Source organism: Anarrhichthys ocellatus, unplaced genomic scaffold, assembly GCF_004355925.1.
Source record: "Anarrhichthys ocellatus isolate YVR2014 unplaced genomic scaffold, GSC_Weel_1.0 scaffold9, whole genome shotgun sequence".
Classification (NCBI taxonomy): Eukaryota; Metazoa; Chordata; class Actinopteri; order Perciformes; family Anarhichadidae; genus Anarrhichthys; species Anarrhichthys ocellatus.
Genome location: NW_022280039.1, coordinates 10,690,477 through 10,711,468, shown reverse-complemented (window position 1 = coordinate 10,711,468; position 20,992 = coordinate 10,690,477). Strand labels below are relative to the sequence as shown.

The 20,992-nt window shown below is 42.0% G+C and overlaps 1 protein-coding gene across 1 annotated transcript in view; it reads right to left on the bottom strand.

The window, feature by feature from the left end:
• Positions 1-1,502: 1,502 nt before the first annotated feature.
• Positions 1,503-20,992, bottom strand: part of srrm4 (serine/arginine repetitive matrix 4) — a 55,709-nt gene continuing 36,219 nt past the window's right edge. The window contains exons 2-13 of the mRNA XM_031849029.1: positions 20,068-20,202; positions 12,729-12,818; positions 12,499-12,579; positions 12,383-12,409; positions 12,047-12,097; positions 10,588-10,671; positions 9,208-9,373; positions 5,740-6,062; positions 5,382-5,570; positions 4,747-4,848; positions 4,480-4,635; positions 1,503-3,408 (exon numbers count right to left, since the gene is read on the bottom strand). Of these exons, the coding sequence (XP_031704889.1) occupies positions 3,150-3,408; positions 4,480-4,635; positions 4,747-4,848; positions 5,382-5,570; positions 5,740-6,062; positions 9,208-9,373; positions 10,588-10,671; positions 12,047-12,097; positions 12,383-12,409; positions 12,499-12,579; positions 12,729-12,818; positions 20,068-20,202 (1,663 nt within the window). The 3' untranslated portion in view covers positions 1,503-3,149. The remainder of the gene's footprint in view (positions 3,409-4,479; positions 4,636-4,746; positions 4,849-5,381; positions 5,571-5,739; positions 6,063-9,207; positions 9,374-10,587; positions 10,672-12,046; positions 12,098-12,382; positions 12,410-12,498; positions 12,580-12,728; positions 12,819-20,067; positions 20,203-20,992) is intronic.

The following is a 20,992-nucleotide window of genomic DNA, read 5'->3' as shown; positions in this document are numbered from 1 at the left end:
GGGGGGGGGGGGGGTTTTTCAAGAAGGGCGTCTTCAGAACGTAAAACAAGACGTTTTTTAATTCAGGACATGATTTCAGAGAGCTTATTCTACACACGCAGTGAAAGGAGGAGGCGACACCATGTTATTACAATGTGGAGTTCCCACTGACACGAGATAAAAGTGACAGCATGTAAAACAAAACGCTCCTTCATGTGCATGACTTAACACTGAAACACTGGGTCACTATACATGACTTTGTTATTGGGATTTTTTTCTTTTTTTATGATAACAAAAGACATGATCGGAGGGATATCTGTAGCACAAAGACATCTAGAGTCCATTGACGGGCATTTTGTCTTCTCTTCCTCCGTCCACTAGTCAATGCATCATATCCACAGCAACATTTCTAACATCCAACAAGACCCAAATCACATTTTGCAAGTTTAAATAATCACCTTTTTGTACAATCTATACAATGCAGATGCGTATTTACACCACAGTAATTACATATTCAAAAACTACTTTGCACAAGAACTGATGCAAACTTCACATTGTGAGACAGGGGAGGGGGGAACGGGGCCGCTGTGGCCCGGGAGCCCGTCTAGAAAAGTTTATCGACTCGACTGCACAAATCTTCCACCGCCGCTTTAGAGTTTGTGGATGACTTTTTGTGCCGAGTCCCTTCCTCTTCCTGCGTCACATTCCCCTCATCCGTCCAATTTCGTTGACATTCAGGGAAATAAGCTGAGAGTATTGAGTGCATAGAGAGCAGTCTGTCGGGCCCGCAGCAGTTACACAGACAGGATGATGGATTTGAAGTGATTGAGAAATACAACTTCTAATTATGCGGAGAGGCAGTTTCAAACTTCAAACTCTGGAGGCAAAGCCGCCTTGAAGTTAACTTTTTTTTAGAATCATTTTGACACTTTGAGAAAATGCGTTCGAGAGAAGATGGAGAACACTCCCGTGTGTGTGTGTGTGCGGTAAATATGAAGTTTTGATTAGTTGCTGGTTAGCTTAGCTTAGCATACGGACAAGAAACAGCTAATCCTAAACTCACTAAATAACATTTCATATCTCGTTAGTTTAATCTGTACATGAAAAAGCTCGAGGTTTCAAGATGTCTTTGTGACTAGCCGAGAAACAGTCCAGCAAATAAACCTCCCGTACACTTTCACACTTCATAAAGTTACTACACAGAACTTTCATTTTGTGTTGATCTTGGCGGTCCCTGTGGACAACATCTGTAGTGTTTCCGAGCACCAGACTCCCTTTAGAAAACCTCTCATTTTACTGCAGCAGGGGTCTGACAGTCTGCTACGCGAGGTCTTGGTTCTGGTTCTCCCGTGACCCCTTTCCCTCCAGCGGGCCCAGCAATACGGCCTGGGCCTCCAGCAGCGTGGTGTCAGTGTTGGCTCCCAGGGGAGACCGGAGGAGCAGAGAGGCGAAGCTCTGCTGCTGGCTGGAGGAGGAGAAGCTTCTGTGGGACACTAAGCTCTCCTCCTCCCGCTGGAGCTTCTGACTGCAGGTCGAAGGCAGCAGCGAAGCCGGATCTGGGTCTGACTGCGGTGAGCTGGTCTCTGCTGGAGGCCCCCCGCAGGAATAATTATATAGAAATAGTTGAATAAATCTTCTCGCTGATGCTCTCGTTTACTGATGAAGGTCATATAGAAGCATCAGTAATACATTGAGACTGTTTCATAACCATTTAAAAGTTCCTCACAGTTTTGTGCGGATTAAACACATACGATATTTTCTAATTAGTGAGCTTTAGAGGTGCTGGCAGATTAACCTTTTAACAAAGCCAAGCAAGCTTGTTTCCAGTCTTTATGCTAAGCTAACCTAGCTGCTGTCTGTAGCTTCCTATTTAACAGACATATATCAGAGTGGCATCAATCGTCTCATCTGACTCTCTTGGCAAGACAGCGAATTAACATATTCAAATGTCAAACCTTTGCTTTAAAAAACAAGCACCCAAAAACAAAAGGTCAGACCTTTTTGCATTTGAACATCTGCCTCTACTTTGAGGTTTACGTGTGAGTAATGTGGCAAAACCCCAAGAACATCTGACAACAAACCAAACACAAAATACAGCAGTGTCATAATAACTTTAAATTGACAGCGTTGCATAGAAAGATTGACCACCACTGAGAGGGACAACAAACCAATAAATATTAAATAAACAATAAATATGGATGGTGCTGCACAATTAAAAAAACGTTTCAAAGTATCCTTTTTGTTCCCCGAAACAGATTCATTACGAGTTGTCAAGCAAAATACCTCCTCTGACACCGGGAAGATTTTCGATCGCTCTCTGTTGTATTACATGGACTGACATTTCAATTGTTTCCCACTTGATCAGAAGATAAATTAACTTGACATTTGTGCTGACAGCCGGTTTGCTCGCCGTCAGGCCGCCCTCGCCGTTTCATTTTTCAGAGGGAACAGGTTTGTTCTGCACCTCGTGAAGCGCAGAGATCAGAGCAATAAACCTTTTCTTTATTCCTGACAACGATCCCTCCGAAGCCATTTGTAAACACTCGGATCCAACGGCTCGAATGTTACCTCGATGCTTACTCGGCGCAAAGTCCACAACAAACAGACCTGACATGCAGTCAACGTCTGATGTCTTGTGAAACTGGTGCATCTGCTCTTGCTTTAGCCGACACATACTGTCTATTGCCCTCACAAATTATGTCATTTCAACCTTGGTACCTTCAGGCCTTACTATGCATTATTTCAATGAACTATCAATTTTAAAATAAATATCAAGCATTAATTTAAGAGAATAACTTAATGGGAAGTGAATGGACTTAAAGTAAGCAGCAGCGATATGAGCTGACCAAACACAGGAACACTGTTTCTGTTTCATGTGCAGTTTCTATTGCAAATATCTAAGAGATGAACAGTCTCAGGCCATTTTGAGTGCTGATGCAAGAGGATGCAGTACAAGAACAAAACAAACAAATAGAAAGACACTCAGTCTCCAGTGGTCTCTGTGGGCAGAGACAACAAGACTCGCCTCAATGAAAGACGTGGTCGAATCCCTGCGGGGGACATTTCCACTCAAAAGCGGAGCACGGAGACGCACACAGTCCGGCTGCTCCGACATCCACCGCTGAAACACGGCCGCGAGACCTCCGTCCCTTAACGCGCTCCTGGAAACCCTAATGCCTGGTTTTGTGGCGTTTGTGCAGCGGACCGCGACTCCGGCTGCGACTGCGGGTCCCAAAGATGGAGTTCCAGGATGAGCTGCGGCTGTAGCTCCGGTAAGAGGAGTAACTGTGGCTTCGGCTTCGGCTGCGGCTGATGCCGTGGAGCGGGCTGCGGCTGCGGGTGAAGAGGCTGCTCCAGGACGACACGCTGGTGGAGCGGCTGCTGGAGGAAGGGCTCGGTCGGAAGTAAGGGATGGGTCGCTTCCTGGCACTGTGGAGAGCGACAACGGTAAGTGGTGTGAAAGTGACAGACAGTAAGGACATTAAAGCTGCAGCGTGAATTTGACTAAACCTTTAAGCCGCATCTAATAAAGTCACTGCACAGCACCAAACAGGCAGACAGACAAAGTTAGCGACTAGCTGTCGAACATCGTGGAGCATTTAGCAGCAAAAGAGAGAGATTTCCATCAAACAGAAATTACAGGAGACGTATGTGGACTTTGAAAGGTGGCAAATATGGTAGTTTTACGTAACGAATGTAGTTATTTTAACTCAAACCACAATCTTTTCCTAAACCTGAGCAAGTACTTCTGTTGCCGAAACCTAAACAAGTAGTTTTGTTGCGCAAGTAACCCTAAAAATTAAGTAAACCTATGTTTGGGGGATATTTAGAAAAGACAATATGCATGTAATGAGCTAAAACTAATCAACACGCCGTCCTTGACACGTTCAAAAGTGACACTAGAGTGTTACCGAGAGCGCCATCGTTTGAAGCGTAGGGCCACTGGCCAAGCGTCACACTGAAACGCTCTGCAGAGCCGAGGGGAACTGCAGAGTCGGGTGACAATTCTTTGGTGGGTTTGACCCATAAGTAATATACAAATATTGATCGGTGCAGCTTTGAAATAATATAGATTAATGGAGCAATAACTACATAAAATCTGATGTTTTTAGCCTCTTAGTGTAGTGTTTTATTGTGCATATCAGTTGCTGCTGTCAAAGAGCAGTATGAAACAAAAGAAAAGTGAAGCTAACTGTGTGGCAGACAAGATCTGTTAAAAAAAGTGAACATCACACTTTTTCTTTCATATTTCGGATCGCCTGTGTTCCACCATCTGTTCCTTTAGCACCTGTGGTGGCTTCAGAGCTGACGGTTATCTCATCCTTTTGACTAAATGCCATTTCAAGGTACGCAGCTCATCAACACGATGAGAGCGATTTCAGGTTGGGGACTTGTCCCACTGAGGGGGCTGAGGGTGGGACCAGCAGCACATATTTGCTTCCTTTTGGCATAATAATGTGTATTGTAGCAGTAAAAAACCCGGGTGGGAAAAAGCTGTACCTTGTGATTCGCCGTGCTTCCAGATGGCTTGGTGAGTCTCTCCTCCGTTTCTTCATAGGCGAGTAGGATTTTCGTCTTTGTCTCTTCCCACTAACCTTATGTGCATGCTTCACATCTGTCCCTCTGGAGCTATGTGTTCTCTTTCTGTCTCGTAGTCTGGCAAGCGGACAAAACAAAGAGAACATTTCACAATGTAAATGTGTATTTGCTCCCGTACACTCGTAATGAGGAGTGGTCACGCAGGTGAAAACGTTTGGTTAAGTTCACCTGTCAGCGCTGTGTCTGGAGTAGCTTCCTCTGGAGCTCAGGCTGGCCACGCTGCCTCGTCGTCTCGGATCAGCTGAATAACTCGGTGAGCGTGAGTATGAGCTGGCAACGAGAAAAACGACAATCATCCCCGCAATCGAGCAAAGCACCAGTAGTTACAATTCCATACACATTTCTATGCACGTTCCTGAAATTTCTGCAAAATGAAACATGAAACAGTGCATCTTTCCATCAACTTCCTTTTGCAAACATATCATGATGGCATTTGTGTTTTGGTTAATGAATGACTTTGTCTCTTATCTCGACTGGAAATGGGGACTTTCCGATTACACCCGGACACGCCTGCTGTTTTTATTCTATACTTTTTGTCTTTCTAATGTATTTAGTGGCAGCACATGCGTGTTCTTTACTGCGATGCACGAACACATGTAGCAGGTACCTCCATGTAAAGCTGTTCAATCAAGATCTACGAGACTACACACATGCTCTGTGAGGCTGTACTTAGCTGTATGTAGCTAAATGCTAACATAGCAACATGCTCACATGTGACAATGCTAACAAGCTGATGTTCTGCAGATGTATGGTTCACCTTGTTAGCTTGTATATTAGTGATATAATAGAAGTAGTTAACCCACCTGCAGGACGACAGGCTTCGAGAGTAGCGGCTAGAGTATCTGGAGCTCCCCGGGGATCTGCTCCTGCTCCTGCTGCTGGATGACCGCGTTTTCAGTCGCCTTCCAGACGACTTTCTCATCCTCTGGGAACAGCTGGAAGTCTTTGGAGATCTCACAACCTCCACACGACACCCCAAGGTTATCTGCCCACTGCAACGAAAACACGTTTCACTGCTTTTAAGAAATGCTCTCCCTTGTTCTCACTTATAAGATTCATATTTCAAAAGATGGAACAGAGCGTGGAAACAGAAGATAAACAGCTTGCAATTCCTGGGAAGCATTCATTCAGATGGATTATTTGTTATGAACACAACATTACCTCTTGCCGTTTCCACTGAAAAGGGTTGCAGACAAGCCGTCCTCCACGTAAGGTTTGCACATGGAAGCGTAGCTGGTCACAGAGTTTCCTGAATCAGAGGCATTGCCTCTGTCAGTGAACTTCAGCTTCTCTGGCGAGGCCAGGCGTTTACAGAGGTTCCTCTTGTTGTCAGTGACACTCGCCTGAAAAACACCAGTTTTGCTTGACGGCGGCGAAGATGTGTCATTCCCCGAATCGTAATCGTGCGGAACTTCGGCCTGGCCGGATAAATGCTGAGACCCTTTTCCGTGTAAAATCTCTCTTCCAGGTTCTGACGATATAATCTGCAAACAGACAAATAGGCTGCAGCTTAAAACCAAACGTGTGTCGATAAATGAACCCTGCTATCTGCTTTGATGCACTGTGAATACTCTAGTACAATAGGCACATATTCCCTTGAAAACACAGAGAAGGATTTTTTTTTGTGCTTTTTTTTCTCGAGACAGAAAACTTTGAAAGATAAAGACATCATGCAAATTTGAAAGCATGCCATTAACCCCCCCCCCCCCCCCCCCAAAACAAAAGTCTGAACTCAACTTAAGTCAAAGAAATCAAGAGGAAACAAATTGAGATAAAGTCGGTCTAAACTAAAACAATTATATGAAAGGAAGAACAAAAGAGCAGAGAAGAAAGAAAAACTATGCGTGGAAAGATCTACCGGCTCTAACTCGAGTGAAGAGAAAAAGAGTAAACAATAGCCCCATTGAAAAGCCTCATTTAAAGAACATCGAACAAACATCACAAAATGGGTATTATGTAGAAATGAAAAGGATTGCAGACAAAGAGAGATCCCATCAGTCTAACTAAGAAAGCCCTCAGAATGGGACAGATGACTGTGCTCTTTCTCCTGTAAGAAGTAAATCATTTGCCTGCACCGACCTACAAGTATAAGCCCTAAATCTGCGGATAGCATCGACTTACCAATCAAGATTTCCTCCTTAAGTAGGTAAGGTGTAAGAAAAAGGGAAGAGCGGGCAACATAAGTGCATCATTAGAGTTGTAAATTGCAAGAAAAAGACAGTAACCCTCTCTTCAAACCCAGAGCCAGTTTGATTTATATTGGCATGTTCCTTTTTCTTTCCTTAATGGTGCATTGTTCTGGAGTTATTCAGGAGCAAAAACGTCCCGGAATACTTTAAAAGTGTGCTTGTATGCGAGTACAACTACTGCACACTGAAACCAGGAAGTTGTTCTACTGCAGACGTCCACAGATACTGACTCTACTTAATAGTTCAATGATCTTGTAAAATTATGATCTCTCTTTATTTCTTGACTACGAGAGGTTTATCCAGTCTGTCCTCCTCAAGGTTTCCCATCATCTAGTCTGAAGACCGACCCTGAGGGAAATGTAGTCTTTGTTCGTCTTCTACCACTCGCATCGCACCCAAAAGTAAAAGATTTCACTTACAGAAAAAAAACCAATTTTAATCAGGGACATTCTTCAATGTCACCCGGAGATGTTTTGACAAGGCTGCCTTCAGATAAACATTTCAAATGGTTCTCGTGAGTTTCTGTTGCCACAACGTTTCTTACGCTTCCACCACAAAAGAAATTCACCAATTCATCACTTATACAAGAAAGGTTGACATGTTTAATAATCAACCACATTCATGTCAATTATTCATATTTTTGAAGGTTTTTTCTTTACGGTTATACCTACCTTTCCCTTTATGGATTGCTTTTTTTGGGAAAGAAATATTAAGCAAAGATCATTCTGCATCACCAAACCAAAACCCATAAATAAATGCAAACACCACTGAATAATTGTGATCCAGTAAGCTACCACTCAGCAACTAACTGTGAAGTCCTCCTGAATGCCAGGCATGACTCAATATATGGATTAATTTATTGAATTTCAATTAAAACCCTGTGGTGTGTGATTAAAAACATTTCTCCGTGCGATTAGCATAATTTAACGATTGCTGGAGAGAAATTAAATATATCGCATGCTCCAGTAAGCATGAGACAATGAGTTTAAGGACATTGCTGTATTTATGAGGCTCTTTGGGAGAACATCACTTTAAAAAAAAGAAAAAGAAAAGCAGAATCAACCTGCAATAAACAGCTAGAAGCCATCAATTACAGTTTAAAGATGTTTGTTTTCTGTTGGTTTCATTTCAGCTGCGGTGTCACATCTACAATCTGAACAACTGAAACCGTCAGCTGGAAGTTTAACATAAAACTATGACTAGAGGGGAGAAGGGCGGAAGTGAAAAGGACATTTATTTATTTTTTCCCACTTCTGGCTCCTGAAAGACAGTAATAAAGAAATATTTCAATATAAAAAACATATTCTAAGAGTCTCTGAGTCTTTTTCATTCAGTCTAAGAAAGTTAATCAATTTTTGTTTTTGCATTTACAAAGATTTTCTGAGCTGCTTTACTGTTATGGTTTTTTTTTGGGGGTCTAAGGTGGCAAAAAAATGTTTATAAATCATAAAAAGGCATTCTAAGGAATCATTGTTTATCCCTAACAGCTATTAAATGAGGACGGTACAGGAAGCAGCGGGACACGGCCTCAGACAGCGAACAAGTGCATCACTTCCTCTGTGGCGCTATGTTCTGCAATGGTGAACTATGCAGTATGCCACAGATCTAACCACACACAGATCTAACCACACAGATCTAACCACACACAGATCTAACCACACACAGATCTAACCACACACAGATCTTACACTAAACTAGAGGCTTTATTGCATCCTGTAGCAGTCAACTACAAATCTACATTTACATGGAAATATGTTTAAGGTAAACAAATAAAGCTGTTACTAAGTGTTTTATTTTCCTAATCTTGACCACGGTTGCAATGAACAGTAAGGAAAAATATTGGCATTGAATATTCATTAACAACATCACGGAACAAACACACCTTTAATAAAGGAATATAAATATCTAGTGAGAAATAGCTCTTGAAAATAAAATATTTATTGTTCATCTTCATTTAAATGTGTCACTTTGTTTCTCAACAGGAGGGAAAATTAGCTTTTAAAACACTATATTCACATTGCTATAATATAGTGAATGTTTCATTATGGTCGTTATGGTAATGCGGAGTCTTCTACGGTGTTGGTTTTAAAAACAGAAAATCAAGAATCAACAAAATAACTGGAAAATAAAGAATGCATAAAAGGAGCTCAGAGTCAGGCCATGAATAGTTTTTGGGTTTTGTAAATATCTATTCTTCAGAGAACAGCTGAATGAGTTAAGACAATTCATTTTCAAAGAAAATACTGTCTTTGGATTGAAACAAATACCAGGATGTGTAATTGTAATTTGACTGATGAGCTGAAAAAAAAGAAGTTCCAGACCCAGCCGCCTCACTGTGAGCATTTTATATTGCCTGACGACAACCTGTTCTACATGACCATAACTGGGAAATCAAACTGAACCAGCAGCAGCAACGTTAAGAGTCGTAAAGTGTACTTACGGTAGCGGTTGAGAGGACGGAGCGATATTTTGGAGCCGTTTTACACACTGATTTGGTTGCAGGTCTCCATTTCATGTCCCTGTGTTCAAGCACTCCGTTGGATTCTTCTACTACAGCTGCCAGGCCTCCGAATGCCTGATGCCTCACAGATTTATGCAGATGGTGTCTGTAGGAAAAATGGATGTTTTCGTGACATAAATGCCTCTTACTTCTTACTGCACCTCAGTGAGTGGGACAAAAAGTAGCACACATGCACATTTTATGACAGTGAAATATCCGGATTTACCTCTGTGACATTTTTTTCATTTTGTTTTGTTTTGACAACCTTTAAAATAAATTGTAACCTGTTGTGTTGACATAACTAAAATGTTTGGAGGATTAGCTGATTTTCAGCTGAATAAATGGGAAGTTTAAAGCTCAATATATCTCGATTTCAATTGCGAATTCCTCTGCTTAAAGTGACAGCAGGCATGTTATCATTATGAAGTAAATGTTGTTTGCACAATGTAATGTATAGAATAATGCAACCATCAGCATTTTATGGCTCTCTAAAACAATTCTGTCAGCCACCTGGTTGTAAAAAACTGGAAAATGAAGAATAATGTACCTCAATGCAACCTCCGTTGGCGTTAGCTGTTAGCTCCGTTATTTTGCCAAGCAGGACTGCGCTGCCCACCGGCTGCTAACAGCTAACGTTAACTAGCTCTCCTCCTGCCGATTTCAACCTCAGGTGTGAATAACTAGTTTGCACATGTGCAGTACTGATCAGGCCAGATGTACGAATCGGACAGCGAGTGACTCGTGTTGAGCTGATAAATGAAATTATAACATGATATCAGATCGTTGACTCGTAGACTCGCGTATACTCCCCGATACACAATCCAGTATTTTCGGCTGTATCGGAGGCATTCTTGATACTGGTATTGGTATTGGAACAACTCTACATGAGTCAGAGTTCACTAATTGAGCTCTTAAATGATTCTCACTCCAAATGCAACATTTTGCATTCAGGGGCGATCAATGATTATCTAAGGATGAATTAAGACCAGTCGAAGCTACTAGAGATCATCATGCTGTCAACCCCGTTCAGTATAATCCATAAAAAACTGTGAAAATCCTTCAACTTTCAAAAATGTTGCAATAGGTTGCAATAGGTTGTGATAATTGAGTGCATCGATCTGTGGAGTGAATATGGGGCCACTTCCTGTGAAGCTGTGATAAGGGCCGGTCGTGCCTGAGATCAGGAAGTCACCTCTGCCTTATCAGTCATCGCTGTGGTGTGACCAGGAACTCGGCAGACACCTCGAGCTGATAAGATAAACTGAGGGAGTAAAAAACAGGGGGGTGGGTGGGTGAGGAGGGGGAGGGACGGGATCCTACCTGTCCTCTGCAGGAGATTGGTAAGATGAACTGTCCGACTCTGACCTCCGATAGCGTCGCCTCCGCCGAGAGTGAGTCCGAGAACTGAAGGAGGAGATGAGGAGAGAGGACACGAGTGGATAAGCAGCTGAGAGCACTATGATGAATCAATTGACAGGAAGTATTATTTTTATAATTAGTTAATCAATTATGTAATTTACCAAGTACAAATCCCAGCTTCTCAAATGTAAAGTATTTGCTGCGTCTATCTTTTCGATACCCTTGCACATATTTTTAAGCTTCGGCTTCAGCCTACAGCTTTCTTGGTCATGGCTATAATGTTTCTCAGGGTTCCCACTCTTTTCTAGAGTATCTTTTCCAGGTGATTTTCACTGATGATCTAGCTGGTATGACAGACAGCCATACAATAACATGTTCCTCTCTTTGGAAGTGGGATTCATTGGTTTGACTCTCTCAACATTGCTCAACGCACATTTGAAACGTGAGCCAGCGTTGAATCACAAATCTTAAACCTTTGCTGGCAAAGCAAGCACTTTAACTTTAGCAACTGAACCAAACATGCTCCAGACCTCAGCAATTAACTTTCAGATCAGTTCAAACTGATCTGGGGTTGTGCTAACTGATGTTTTTTTCCCAGTTCGGAGAAACAATTGCCCACCAGAGCACGAGTGATTAAGTCTGGGGATGCTATCTTCCTACAAAGCTAGCTAGATATACCCAATTATAAACTAGAATTATCCTTCAACCAATTAATCTATGACTCCAGTAAGTGGATCTATGACTACTCATACTATGGATAGATTCATCAAAAAACATAAATGATCTTTAGTTGCAGCCCTGTAGAGCACACATGTTCATTTGTTGGCATTGCCAAGTGTTTGGATCATGTTTTCTCTGATATGTATATGACCCGTGTTTGAAAAATAGCCCGCCAGAGAGAGGGCGAGAGGCATGAAGACCACAAAAGAGCAGAGAGGAGCGAGTTCAAGTGAGCTGGAAAGCAGCGGTTTCTGTTGAAGTAAGCAACAACTGAACTCGGCTCTGTGCTTACAAGCAACGGGCCGCTCATCCAAAGTCGAATTATAACATGTTGCGTGATCACAGCATGAAATTGGTTTCTCTTAATTAACCTCCGTCACCCCCTTTTTTGTTTTTCCTCCCCTCTGTTTGTAGCTCAAGCTTTCAATCTGTTCTCCTCTTTCACGAGGGTTTTATTTCCGCGCTTTGCTCGGAAATATAAAAGCCTGCACGTTTCTGCATTCAGCCATCGTGCCCCCTACATGAGAGCACTTTGAAGGATGCTCTCTCTTTCTTCCTCAGCGACCGGTGTTCTGTAAAGGGTGGACGGGCTTACCATGGGGGGGAGGAAGAGGAGGTGTAGGCGTGGGGTCAAAAAAAAAAGAGTTGTGTAGGATTTAGAGAGAGTACATTGATTCTACAGCAACAAGCACGGACTGACCTTTTTTTGTGCTTGCGCTCATATTTCCTCTTGTGTTTGAAACTTGAAGAGCTAGTGGGATGAAAGAATAGAATGATGAGTGAGGCATTTTAAGACAGACAAAGGCTGCACACACAATGACTTCTTACTGACACATGAAGGGAATTGGCTTTGAGGTTGGATATCTTACAGAAAGCAGGCGCTAAATGTTCCCCTCATTTATGACAGACATGTACCCAGGTGTTAAAGTTAGCTCTTTTAATTAAATACTTTGACCTTTAGAAATTACACACGTGAAGACACAAGGCATGCTAAAATGATGCACAACATCTTCCAATCATCGTACTGCACACATACCTGTGTTTTGACTTTTTGGAGGTATACCTGGAATAGAAACAGAAAACATGATTTTAATCACCTAATAATACACGTCATGCCACTGTGCCAATATTGTCGTATTAAGCAAGAGCTACCTATGCCGCTTGCTTTTCTTGGAGCTTTTCTTCTTCTTCTTTTTCTTCTTCCGCAGTGGCGACAGGCTGTAGGAAGGAGACCTGAAGCCGGAGAACAAATAAACATGAACTCTAGAGAGTACCGAGCTTCCTCCTGTACACCTCTCTTGGCTTATTCATTTCAGGAAACAGGACAAAGGCGTCCGGCGATACACCTCGCTGCAGAGTCATCTCGTTTTCTGGGGACTGACCTTTTCCTTTTCCTCTTCCGTTCAGACTTTCTCTTCTTCTTCTTCTTCTTCCCCTTGGGCCGAGGGGAGAGTTCCTCATCAGAGGAGGGGCTGTGAGCAGAGACAGAGCAGAGGGGACACTTTAGTATTCATTCCAGGGACGGGATATATCTGCGCTTTTGGAATTAAATTTAGTGTGGGTGTCCCAAGTATTATCTAGCCATGGAGATTCTAGTTTTATTTGCCCAGTGTTGGGGTATCTGCGATTTCTGCCTCCACTCTAACAGCCCAGTATCCCTAAGAATTACGTCCATATTGGACAATTCTGCAGTCCATAATTTACGTCCAAAGCCAGCGATTGGTACCAAAGCAGTGTATTGGGTGACCTTTCATAGTGAAGCATTGAGTGAGGTTGTGGAAGTCAGGTTGGTGGATCAGAATGTAATCAACAATTTACAATTAAGTGTAAAGTCTTTTTATGAACAACAACCTTTCCCTGAGATTAACTACATTGCAGTTGCCATGTGCAGATTAGAAAGTGAGAATTTTATAAACATCGGCATTGGACGTAAAGAAAAAACATGTAAAAATGTTGTCATTAATGTTATCTGTGGTTGTAGAAAAACTCTTTTTGACAATGTTGACTTTCAATGGTGACGCTCAAAGAATTGAAAAATGCCTTCACTGGATCTACTGAAGAAAATAGATGACAGTGTGTTTTATCAATTTCAAATTTCATAATAATAATAAATTCCATTTTTTATCATGATTTAGGTGAGCCGCCCCTCTATCCTGAGATATAAATAGATTACATTCAACGTTATTGTCATTGCACAGAGAGAAAATACTGTGATAACGAAATGCAGTTCAGCATCTAACCAGAAAGGAATAAAGTCTATTGTGATGAACAAAAAATAAACAGAATGTATAATATAAAATAAGGGGTAGATATGGATATGCTGCGGTGTATACAGCATGATCAGTATGAGATGAACACGCTCAGAGGAGTCATCTGTCAGAAGAGGGATTCGAATCCACGCCTCCAGGGGACACTAGCGCCTAAGACTGCTTACAGTGACCACCTAAAGCAGTGCAAACAGCACCTAAAAGCTGCATTAACAGCGACATTGTTGTATCACTTTGTTTTGTGAGAAGTTCTTCACCTACTTGTATTTTGTGATATCAAAGTTTCAGTTTTCTCTGTTTTATGCCAACTCTCCCAATAAAAACAGAATGGATGGGGTAAAATAATCCACATGACTCATCGCTGGCATCACATAACTGATCGTAACTGCATCCCGATTCCCTCTCACAACACACACGAGCGAGATTATCTTTGAGCCAAATGTCCCATACGAGATGATCCCATCACAACAGGAGGAGGAAATCCCATCGAGACTGGTTTAAAGTACAAAACAGATCGCACGCCAGTGATCGTCACTGAAGTCGGGGCTGATGACAACATGGCCTCACGCCAGGGGGAGATAGATCTGTGACGCATCCCATAGATAACTTCAGTAATTTTGTCAGGGAATGAATCCTAAAACCCAGAAATGACTCAGAATTTTTGCTCTTCCGGTTCCCTCATCTCGAAGTCAATGAGTTTTTGGTAAGATGCCTGAAATAAGAGATTCTAACTTGTTCTAAGACATATAATCCGTCTGTAGATACCCCTCTTTTACATGTCTTAAAGAGGCGAGTGCTACCGAGTGGCTAAACTGAAACTACAAAACGTCACCCTGCCAACTAGTCCGACTCGTGTATACTAGCACTCGTGCGACCGTGGTGTGGTTATCGTCTGTACACTACAACACATATACTGTTAGTGTTCACTTTACGCAACGAACCTTAGACCTTTTTCATCTTTCAATTTACCGAAACCTTCTTAAATAATAAAGTCGATCATTGATCACTGAGTGCGGGATTCTTTGGTTCTGCCACAGTCAGAATTCCTGACCCCATGCACCTGTCTTTGAGACTCTGTGGTGTGCAAGAAGTTGTTTTTAAAAAGCTCATGTAAGGGTCAAGGCCAAGTTATCCAGAACTTTTCTCTTCAATATGGCCCCAATTTGTTGACTCAAGTGCATCTTCTGCAGTAGAAGCCAATGTTAATTCCTCGTTCATTTCCATGAAAGTTGCTCAATGGCGCCTGAAGCAAAAATTGCTTGACTGCCGAGTATAAAATTACCCAGATCTTCCACACTGCTTCCGCATCCGTGGGCTCATAGAGAAAGCGCACAAGCGTTTCCTTTAAACCTGCATCCAGCTGCTCGGTCTCGGCTCGCTCACATCAACGGAGGAAGGAAAATAAGAATGGATCCGACTATTAGTCTGCAACTTTTAGGACCTAACGTCTCCTTCCCATCACGTGACGGACCCAGAAGAAGTAATTCCACTGTTTGACCACTAGATAAATTGCCCGGCGCTCTTCCCGGGGGCTTGGCACAGACACACGTGCTCATGCTAGCCTGAGATATTATCCCTTCACCCATTCTTCCCTTGAAGTGTGAATACATAATAACAAAGAAAAGAAACTTGTCCGATTCCATCTGTTGAACGGCTTGATTGCTGTCCAAAGGTCCACTTCATTTTCTCTCTGATAATGACTGATGTGGAAAAAGGAGACGAGGGCCTTTGAAGCACCGCAGCCTCAGTGAATGAGCCTTTCAAGTGCGGGCCGTCGGAATTTCATAAAAGAAGAAAAAGACATGTCGGGTGATACAGAGTACAGGAAATATTTCAGGAGATGCTTCTGACTGCAGCTCACCTTGCTTTTGATAACGAGGTCGAACATAAGCTTTATTCGGAAAGACCTGTCAAGGTTGTCTGGTGTTGGTTGAACCAGAACAGATTTCATGTAGGAGTGACGGAGTGTTTCACTAAAGGTAGGGTAGCAAATAAAGAAGCGGAGGGAGCTGGCATGAAGACATGTTGCACTGCATTTATTGCCCCGCCATGCTCATTTACTCCCTTACAGGCAGAGAAATATAAGAGGACATGCACAATGACCTTTTGTCATGAACTAACAATTGAAGCTGACTTCATTTCCATTTCCAGTCATCACAGAGGCTGCCTTTATGGTGACTAAAGGCGGGCTATCTTAGGGTTTATCAATCAACAATCAGAGCAACATGTCAGTTGTAAAAAGTCACATTTCTAACTATTCACTACTTCACTGTTATTGTGCACTCGAACCTGCTGTCAAGCCGAACCTCTCCGATTCATTGATGTGATCGTCCACCAAGGCGATCAAGAGACAAATGAAGGTTTTAATCTTCTCAACCGAATTTCCCCAAGTAGCAGACGTATCAAACCTCTCCAAAACCTCATTTGGAGTAACGACATAAGCTTTCTTTTGAAGAAGTGACTTCAATGGTTCATTTCGTCCCGATTTAGGAGATGTTTTTTTAATTCAGTCTAGAGCGGAACCAATAAGTTGATTAAACGAAACTGTCTGCAACTGTTCTGGTAATTTTTTCAAGCAAAAACAGCAAACATCCACAAGCTCCAGGTTTTTAAATGTAATACTTTGCTGCTTTTTTCACATCTTTATGTTATGTCTTTATGTTTTGTACAGCTGGTTGGACAAATGAAGTGATATAAAGACATCACAATGGGCTCTGGGAACTTGTGTTTTTCACTATTTTCTGATCTTTTATTGAACTAAAATATGAATCCTAAAAATGAACGGCAGCTACTGAAAATATTTGTTCCGTGCAGAACTATTTTCAGTCAAAAGCCGTGGAGATGTCTTTCACAGTTGTCCCCATGTTCCTTCCATTATGGCTCAGGTACAGTTGGAGGCTCTTCCCAATGTTTGAAGGCTCTCATTGGCTCAGTCATTTCTTCAACAGGGGAAATAGACATTTACAAAGAGACTTGTGAATCTCTGGACAAAAGTGAAGATAGAGCGGTCTGACGCCCCGTTTACACACTTATGAACTCACTGAAAACATCTGCAGCCACTGTGACTCAAAGACAACGAGAACGTGAGGAAGCTTCAGCTTTATTAGAGGACATGCAGGAGTTCGTTTGGATTCCCTCGTGGAATTAAGTTGTTTCTTTTCCGCTGAACAACAAACAAGAGCTTCAAATTAATTAAAAGAAAACCTGATTGTTGATTTCAATGGCTTCCCAATTCTTTAACCAGCTACCCAGACTTGAATACAAACCAGGCATGGAAACTAAATGTAAACGTGTGGATGATGGGCGAGGCTTCAAAAATGCATTTAAAAGTTAATTTCCCCTCAAAATGGGTAAATCAGCAGTCCCCTTTGAGATTCAATAGGAAGCTAATATTTCTGGAACAACTAATATACTAAAACAGTTTTGTTCTTGAAGTGGTTCTACTGAGAATTAAAAAAAAGCATTGAAGAAGAATTTCTGAATAACATTACCAATATCCAAAGATACTTTTATAGCACAGAATCAGGCTTAGAGCTCTCGGCAGAATTCATCCAAATGTCTACAAATAGTATCTGTATCAGGCCTCTTCGTGTTTACTGGAGGGAAATATTTCGCCAAGGACATGTGCTTTTATGCTGCACAAACAGCAGGTCACGCTAACAGGCGGGCGTGATCACAACTGATCCAGACGGTGACAAACTGCACTCCAGCTTGATGTATGCGGACCACAGAGCTCTGGAGACCATGCGCCCGTTTCATTGGATGCAGCAGAGGACTGTCTCGCTGTAATAAATGGACCCTGCCTGGTGTAGTTGGCAGTTTGGGAGCATTAGGAACTGAAATGCATTAGGGCTGATTAGACCGACCGAGCCCAAGTACCCTCTCCTGGTAATGAGAACGCTTTGTCACTCATTAACGCCTCGACCATTCTGGCCTTGTAGAAAGAGAGCACAAGCATTTGCATTATTTTTTTCTTGTTCTTGCCAGCAGAAACAGTTCCTTTTGATGAGGTGGAGAGAATGAAAAGGCGAGAATGAGAGAGCAGTCAATTGCCAGCTACACTGGGAATGGTGATTGTGCAGAACAATGAGAGGATAAAAAAAAAGGGGATTTGGGGACATCTGATGAGAATGTGCTCAATGCTGAATGCAGTCTTTTTATTTCCCCCGGCCGCAGTCGTGCACAGATGTATACACGTAACTGCATCTTGGATATGTCATTTTTTAATAAATACATCACTTGCTGGGAGTTGAGCACTGTATTCTATTTAATACAGTCATGATCGGCTGGATTTCGTACATTTCTAGTGAACGGGCATTTGTCATTGTGACACATTCCGGCAAATTAAAAAGATACATCAGCAGCCTGTGCCGACGGCGTCACAGTGAACCGTGTTTTTGTAACATCAGCTTTCTAAAACACTCTAGCGGGCAAACTACTTCTAGAAAGGAGCTGGTGTCAGTGGCTGCTGGTTTCATGTTATAATTAACATGGGTTGCTCTGGAAAATTGGGCTGCTGTCGACCAATTAGCAAGATAACAACCCACAAAACAAAATGTCTTTCTCAACAGAGGAGAGCTTTCTCGGGCAGCGACTCCCTGGGCTTTGTAACTGAGACAAATACTTTTTTAAATGACTCCGCCTCATTAGCCACTTTTTTTACCAAGAGGAGATGAATAAACACAAACACAATTTTCTTCCCACATTCCTTCTCTTCTTTGTGACCTTGGATCCATTCATTATTTGCTGATAGCCGGTCTGCTAATAATGTCTCTGCTTTTAAATCTCATCTTAAAACCCGTTTTAATTTAAAGGCCTTTCAACAACTATCATATATTCTTTGTTTTATAGTGAGATGATCATGTTTGTATATAGAATGACTGTATTAACATGTCTTCAAATATACACTATATGTGTTGATATATTTCTTGTACAATCGATTACTGTTTTCTACCTCATGCAGCTGTTTTGAATGCTGCTTTTGTCCTGTTATTATGCTTATATTGTCGCCGAAAATGTGGACGTGTTACTTAAGCTGGACTTCCTGGATTGTATTTCATCAGCCCACACCAGCGCAGCTCCATGAGCTTTTTTTTTTTGCCTCAGTGTTAATAAAAGGTGCTCTGTAGAAGATTAGTACATGAAAATACACCTGACTCGTCAGTCTGAACCTCACAGAGGGGCTGCGACAGTAAAGACAGGGTTCCCTACAGCGTACTACAGGTTGGCACAGGGTCCATGCTGAAATTCAGAGGAAATGAACACACTTTTATATGAAATAATATTGAGCTTCAGGGAAAATGAGCAGTACAATTTCCCCCAATATCTAGTAGCTGCATTGATAAGGAGGCGAGATACGATCACGGTGTGCTCTTGATCTCCTTCCTCAGGAGTACACATGAGTGCTGTGTCCACTTCATCTTCTCTGATTCATCAGTACTTAAGTTTCTAACAACTTTGTACATCTCAGTACCATTTGGAGTTATTCGAGTCCTCTGGCTCTGTGTTGACCAATTCTTTTTTTCGGAGGATCCAACAGAGATGTACGCGAGCCTTTTTATATTAGAGTCAATGTTTTAAGTAGCTATAACTGTCGGAATCTTTGGGAGTCTTTGGGAATGACTGCTCTACTCTAACTTCAGCTCACAGAAAAAAAAGACTCTTTTCTGAGGACTACAAACACCATACATCTTTCTCACTGAGCTTTATTTTTCTATCAGATGTCTTTTCTTGCACGCCCCATCCAGAACGATTATCAGAAGCCCGCATGCCGGAGCGTTCTCGGCGCTCGCTGTTGAATTCAAAAACAAAGAGAAGAAGCCGCCGCCACCGGGTAAAGTTCATCCAAAGAGAAGCGATTCATGTTTATGATCCTCTCTCGCTCCTCAGATGCGGCTTCAGTCGTGTTTTACATATCGCGCGCTGGTGCACTGCTGTGTAACTGCACAATGGCTTTGAAGGTGTCAGATTAATTGAGTAACAAAAAAAAAAACATCTGCCTAAATCGATTTCCCCCCCTGAGAATACGAAAGCCAGAGAACTATTGTCAGTGTGTGAAGGAGACTTTTGACTCAAGGTGCTGGTGAAAAGAAAGGATCTGAATGACACCGTGTGGAATTCCTCACAACATGTTTGTATTTCTCCACTGGGCCCGGCCTGATAAGACTGTTTACATCCCCCCGCATCAGAATATAGATTTTAGCTCTGTTTTTCTCATGGAGAGTCAAGCCATGAAGGAGTGTTTGGTATACTGTTAAAATGCTTTATCATCAGCAACCAAAATCTACAAAAACAACCACACACCAACCCCCCCAAAAGGAAATAAAAAACATTCATCATCACAAACGTTTCAGCACAAATCAACAATCCCACAACTTTTAAAGGATGGTTGATATGAAAGATATTTGAGATCAGAAAACCTTGCACCTCTTCGACAGCCTGAGGACTAACTCACCTCCTGGCCCTGCGGTGACTGTGGTGTTTGCGTCCTTTTCCTTTAATGCAGCCGTTCCTGTCCGCCGTGTCCAGCCTGGTGTCCGCCGCTTTCCTCTCATCGGTCTTCAGCGGCTGGCAGGCTGTTGTCTGGAAGCTGTGAGACAAGCATTCAAAAAAAAAAGAAAAGAAGTTAGTTTTTGCTCTTGTGCCTTCTCATGAGAACTTTTTAAAGAGATTTTTATAGCTGTCCACACAGTCGACGCTTCCATCATACAACAGCGAGGAGGATCCAGCATGCTTGGTTAGCCTTATTCCCTCTGGTCTACTGGATATGTGTTTTATTCCCCTCCATTTCTCCCCGCCAGCCATTCTCTGGGAAAATTGGAGGTCAGCCATTACCATTCAAATCGAGGTGTCAATTGAAATGTAGTTATTTACATGCTTCAGTTGCGCTGACATTTTGAGGAAAATGGTGTTTTCTATCTCATGCTGAGCAGAGGCAGACAGGGGAGATGCATGGTCATCAGAAACGTGGAAGGTCTCCTTGAATTCTTTTCTGATAAACTAGAGCTCATTTTTAGTTGTTGACATATATTTAAGAACATCCAAACATAAACATCCAAACCATTTTTTCAGCTGAAAAACAATGTGTATGCTTATATTTAGTGGTGTTGTTGTTGATTCAGCTCCAAAGCTTAACATTTATCATTTCAACCGTCCCAGTCACAGTAAACTATCTATAGACACAAAATATAAATGATTAAGGAATACATTATTGTATTTTTATTGAAACATTTGCATTGACAAAAAAAAATCTTTGCATTAGTAGTTTTAATGATATATTATAAGAGTTAGAGTTCGGTAGAATAACAGGGTATAATTCCCTCTCTAATATCTATTTCATGTTGCCTGAATACAACTGTAGTTCAACTTTGTGTGTTTCA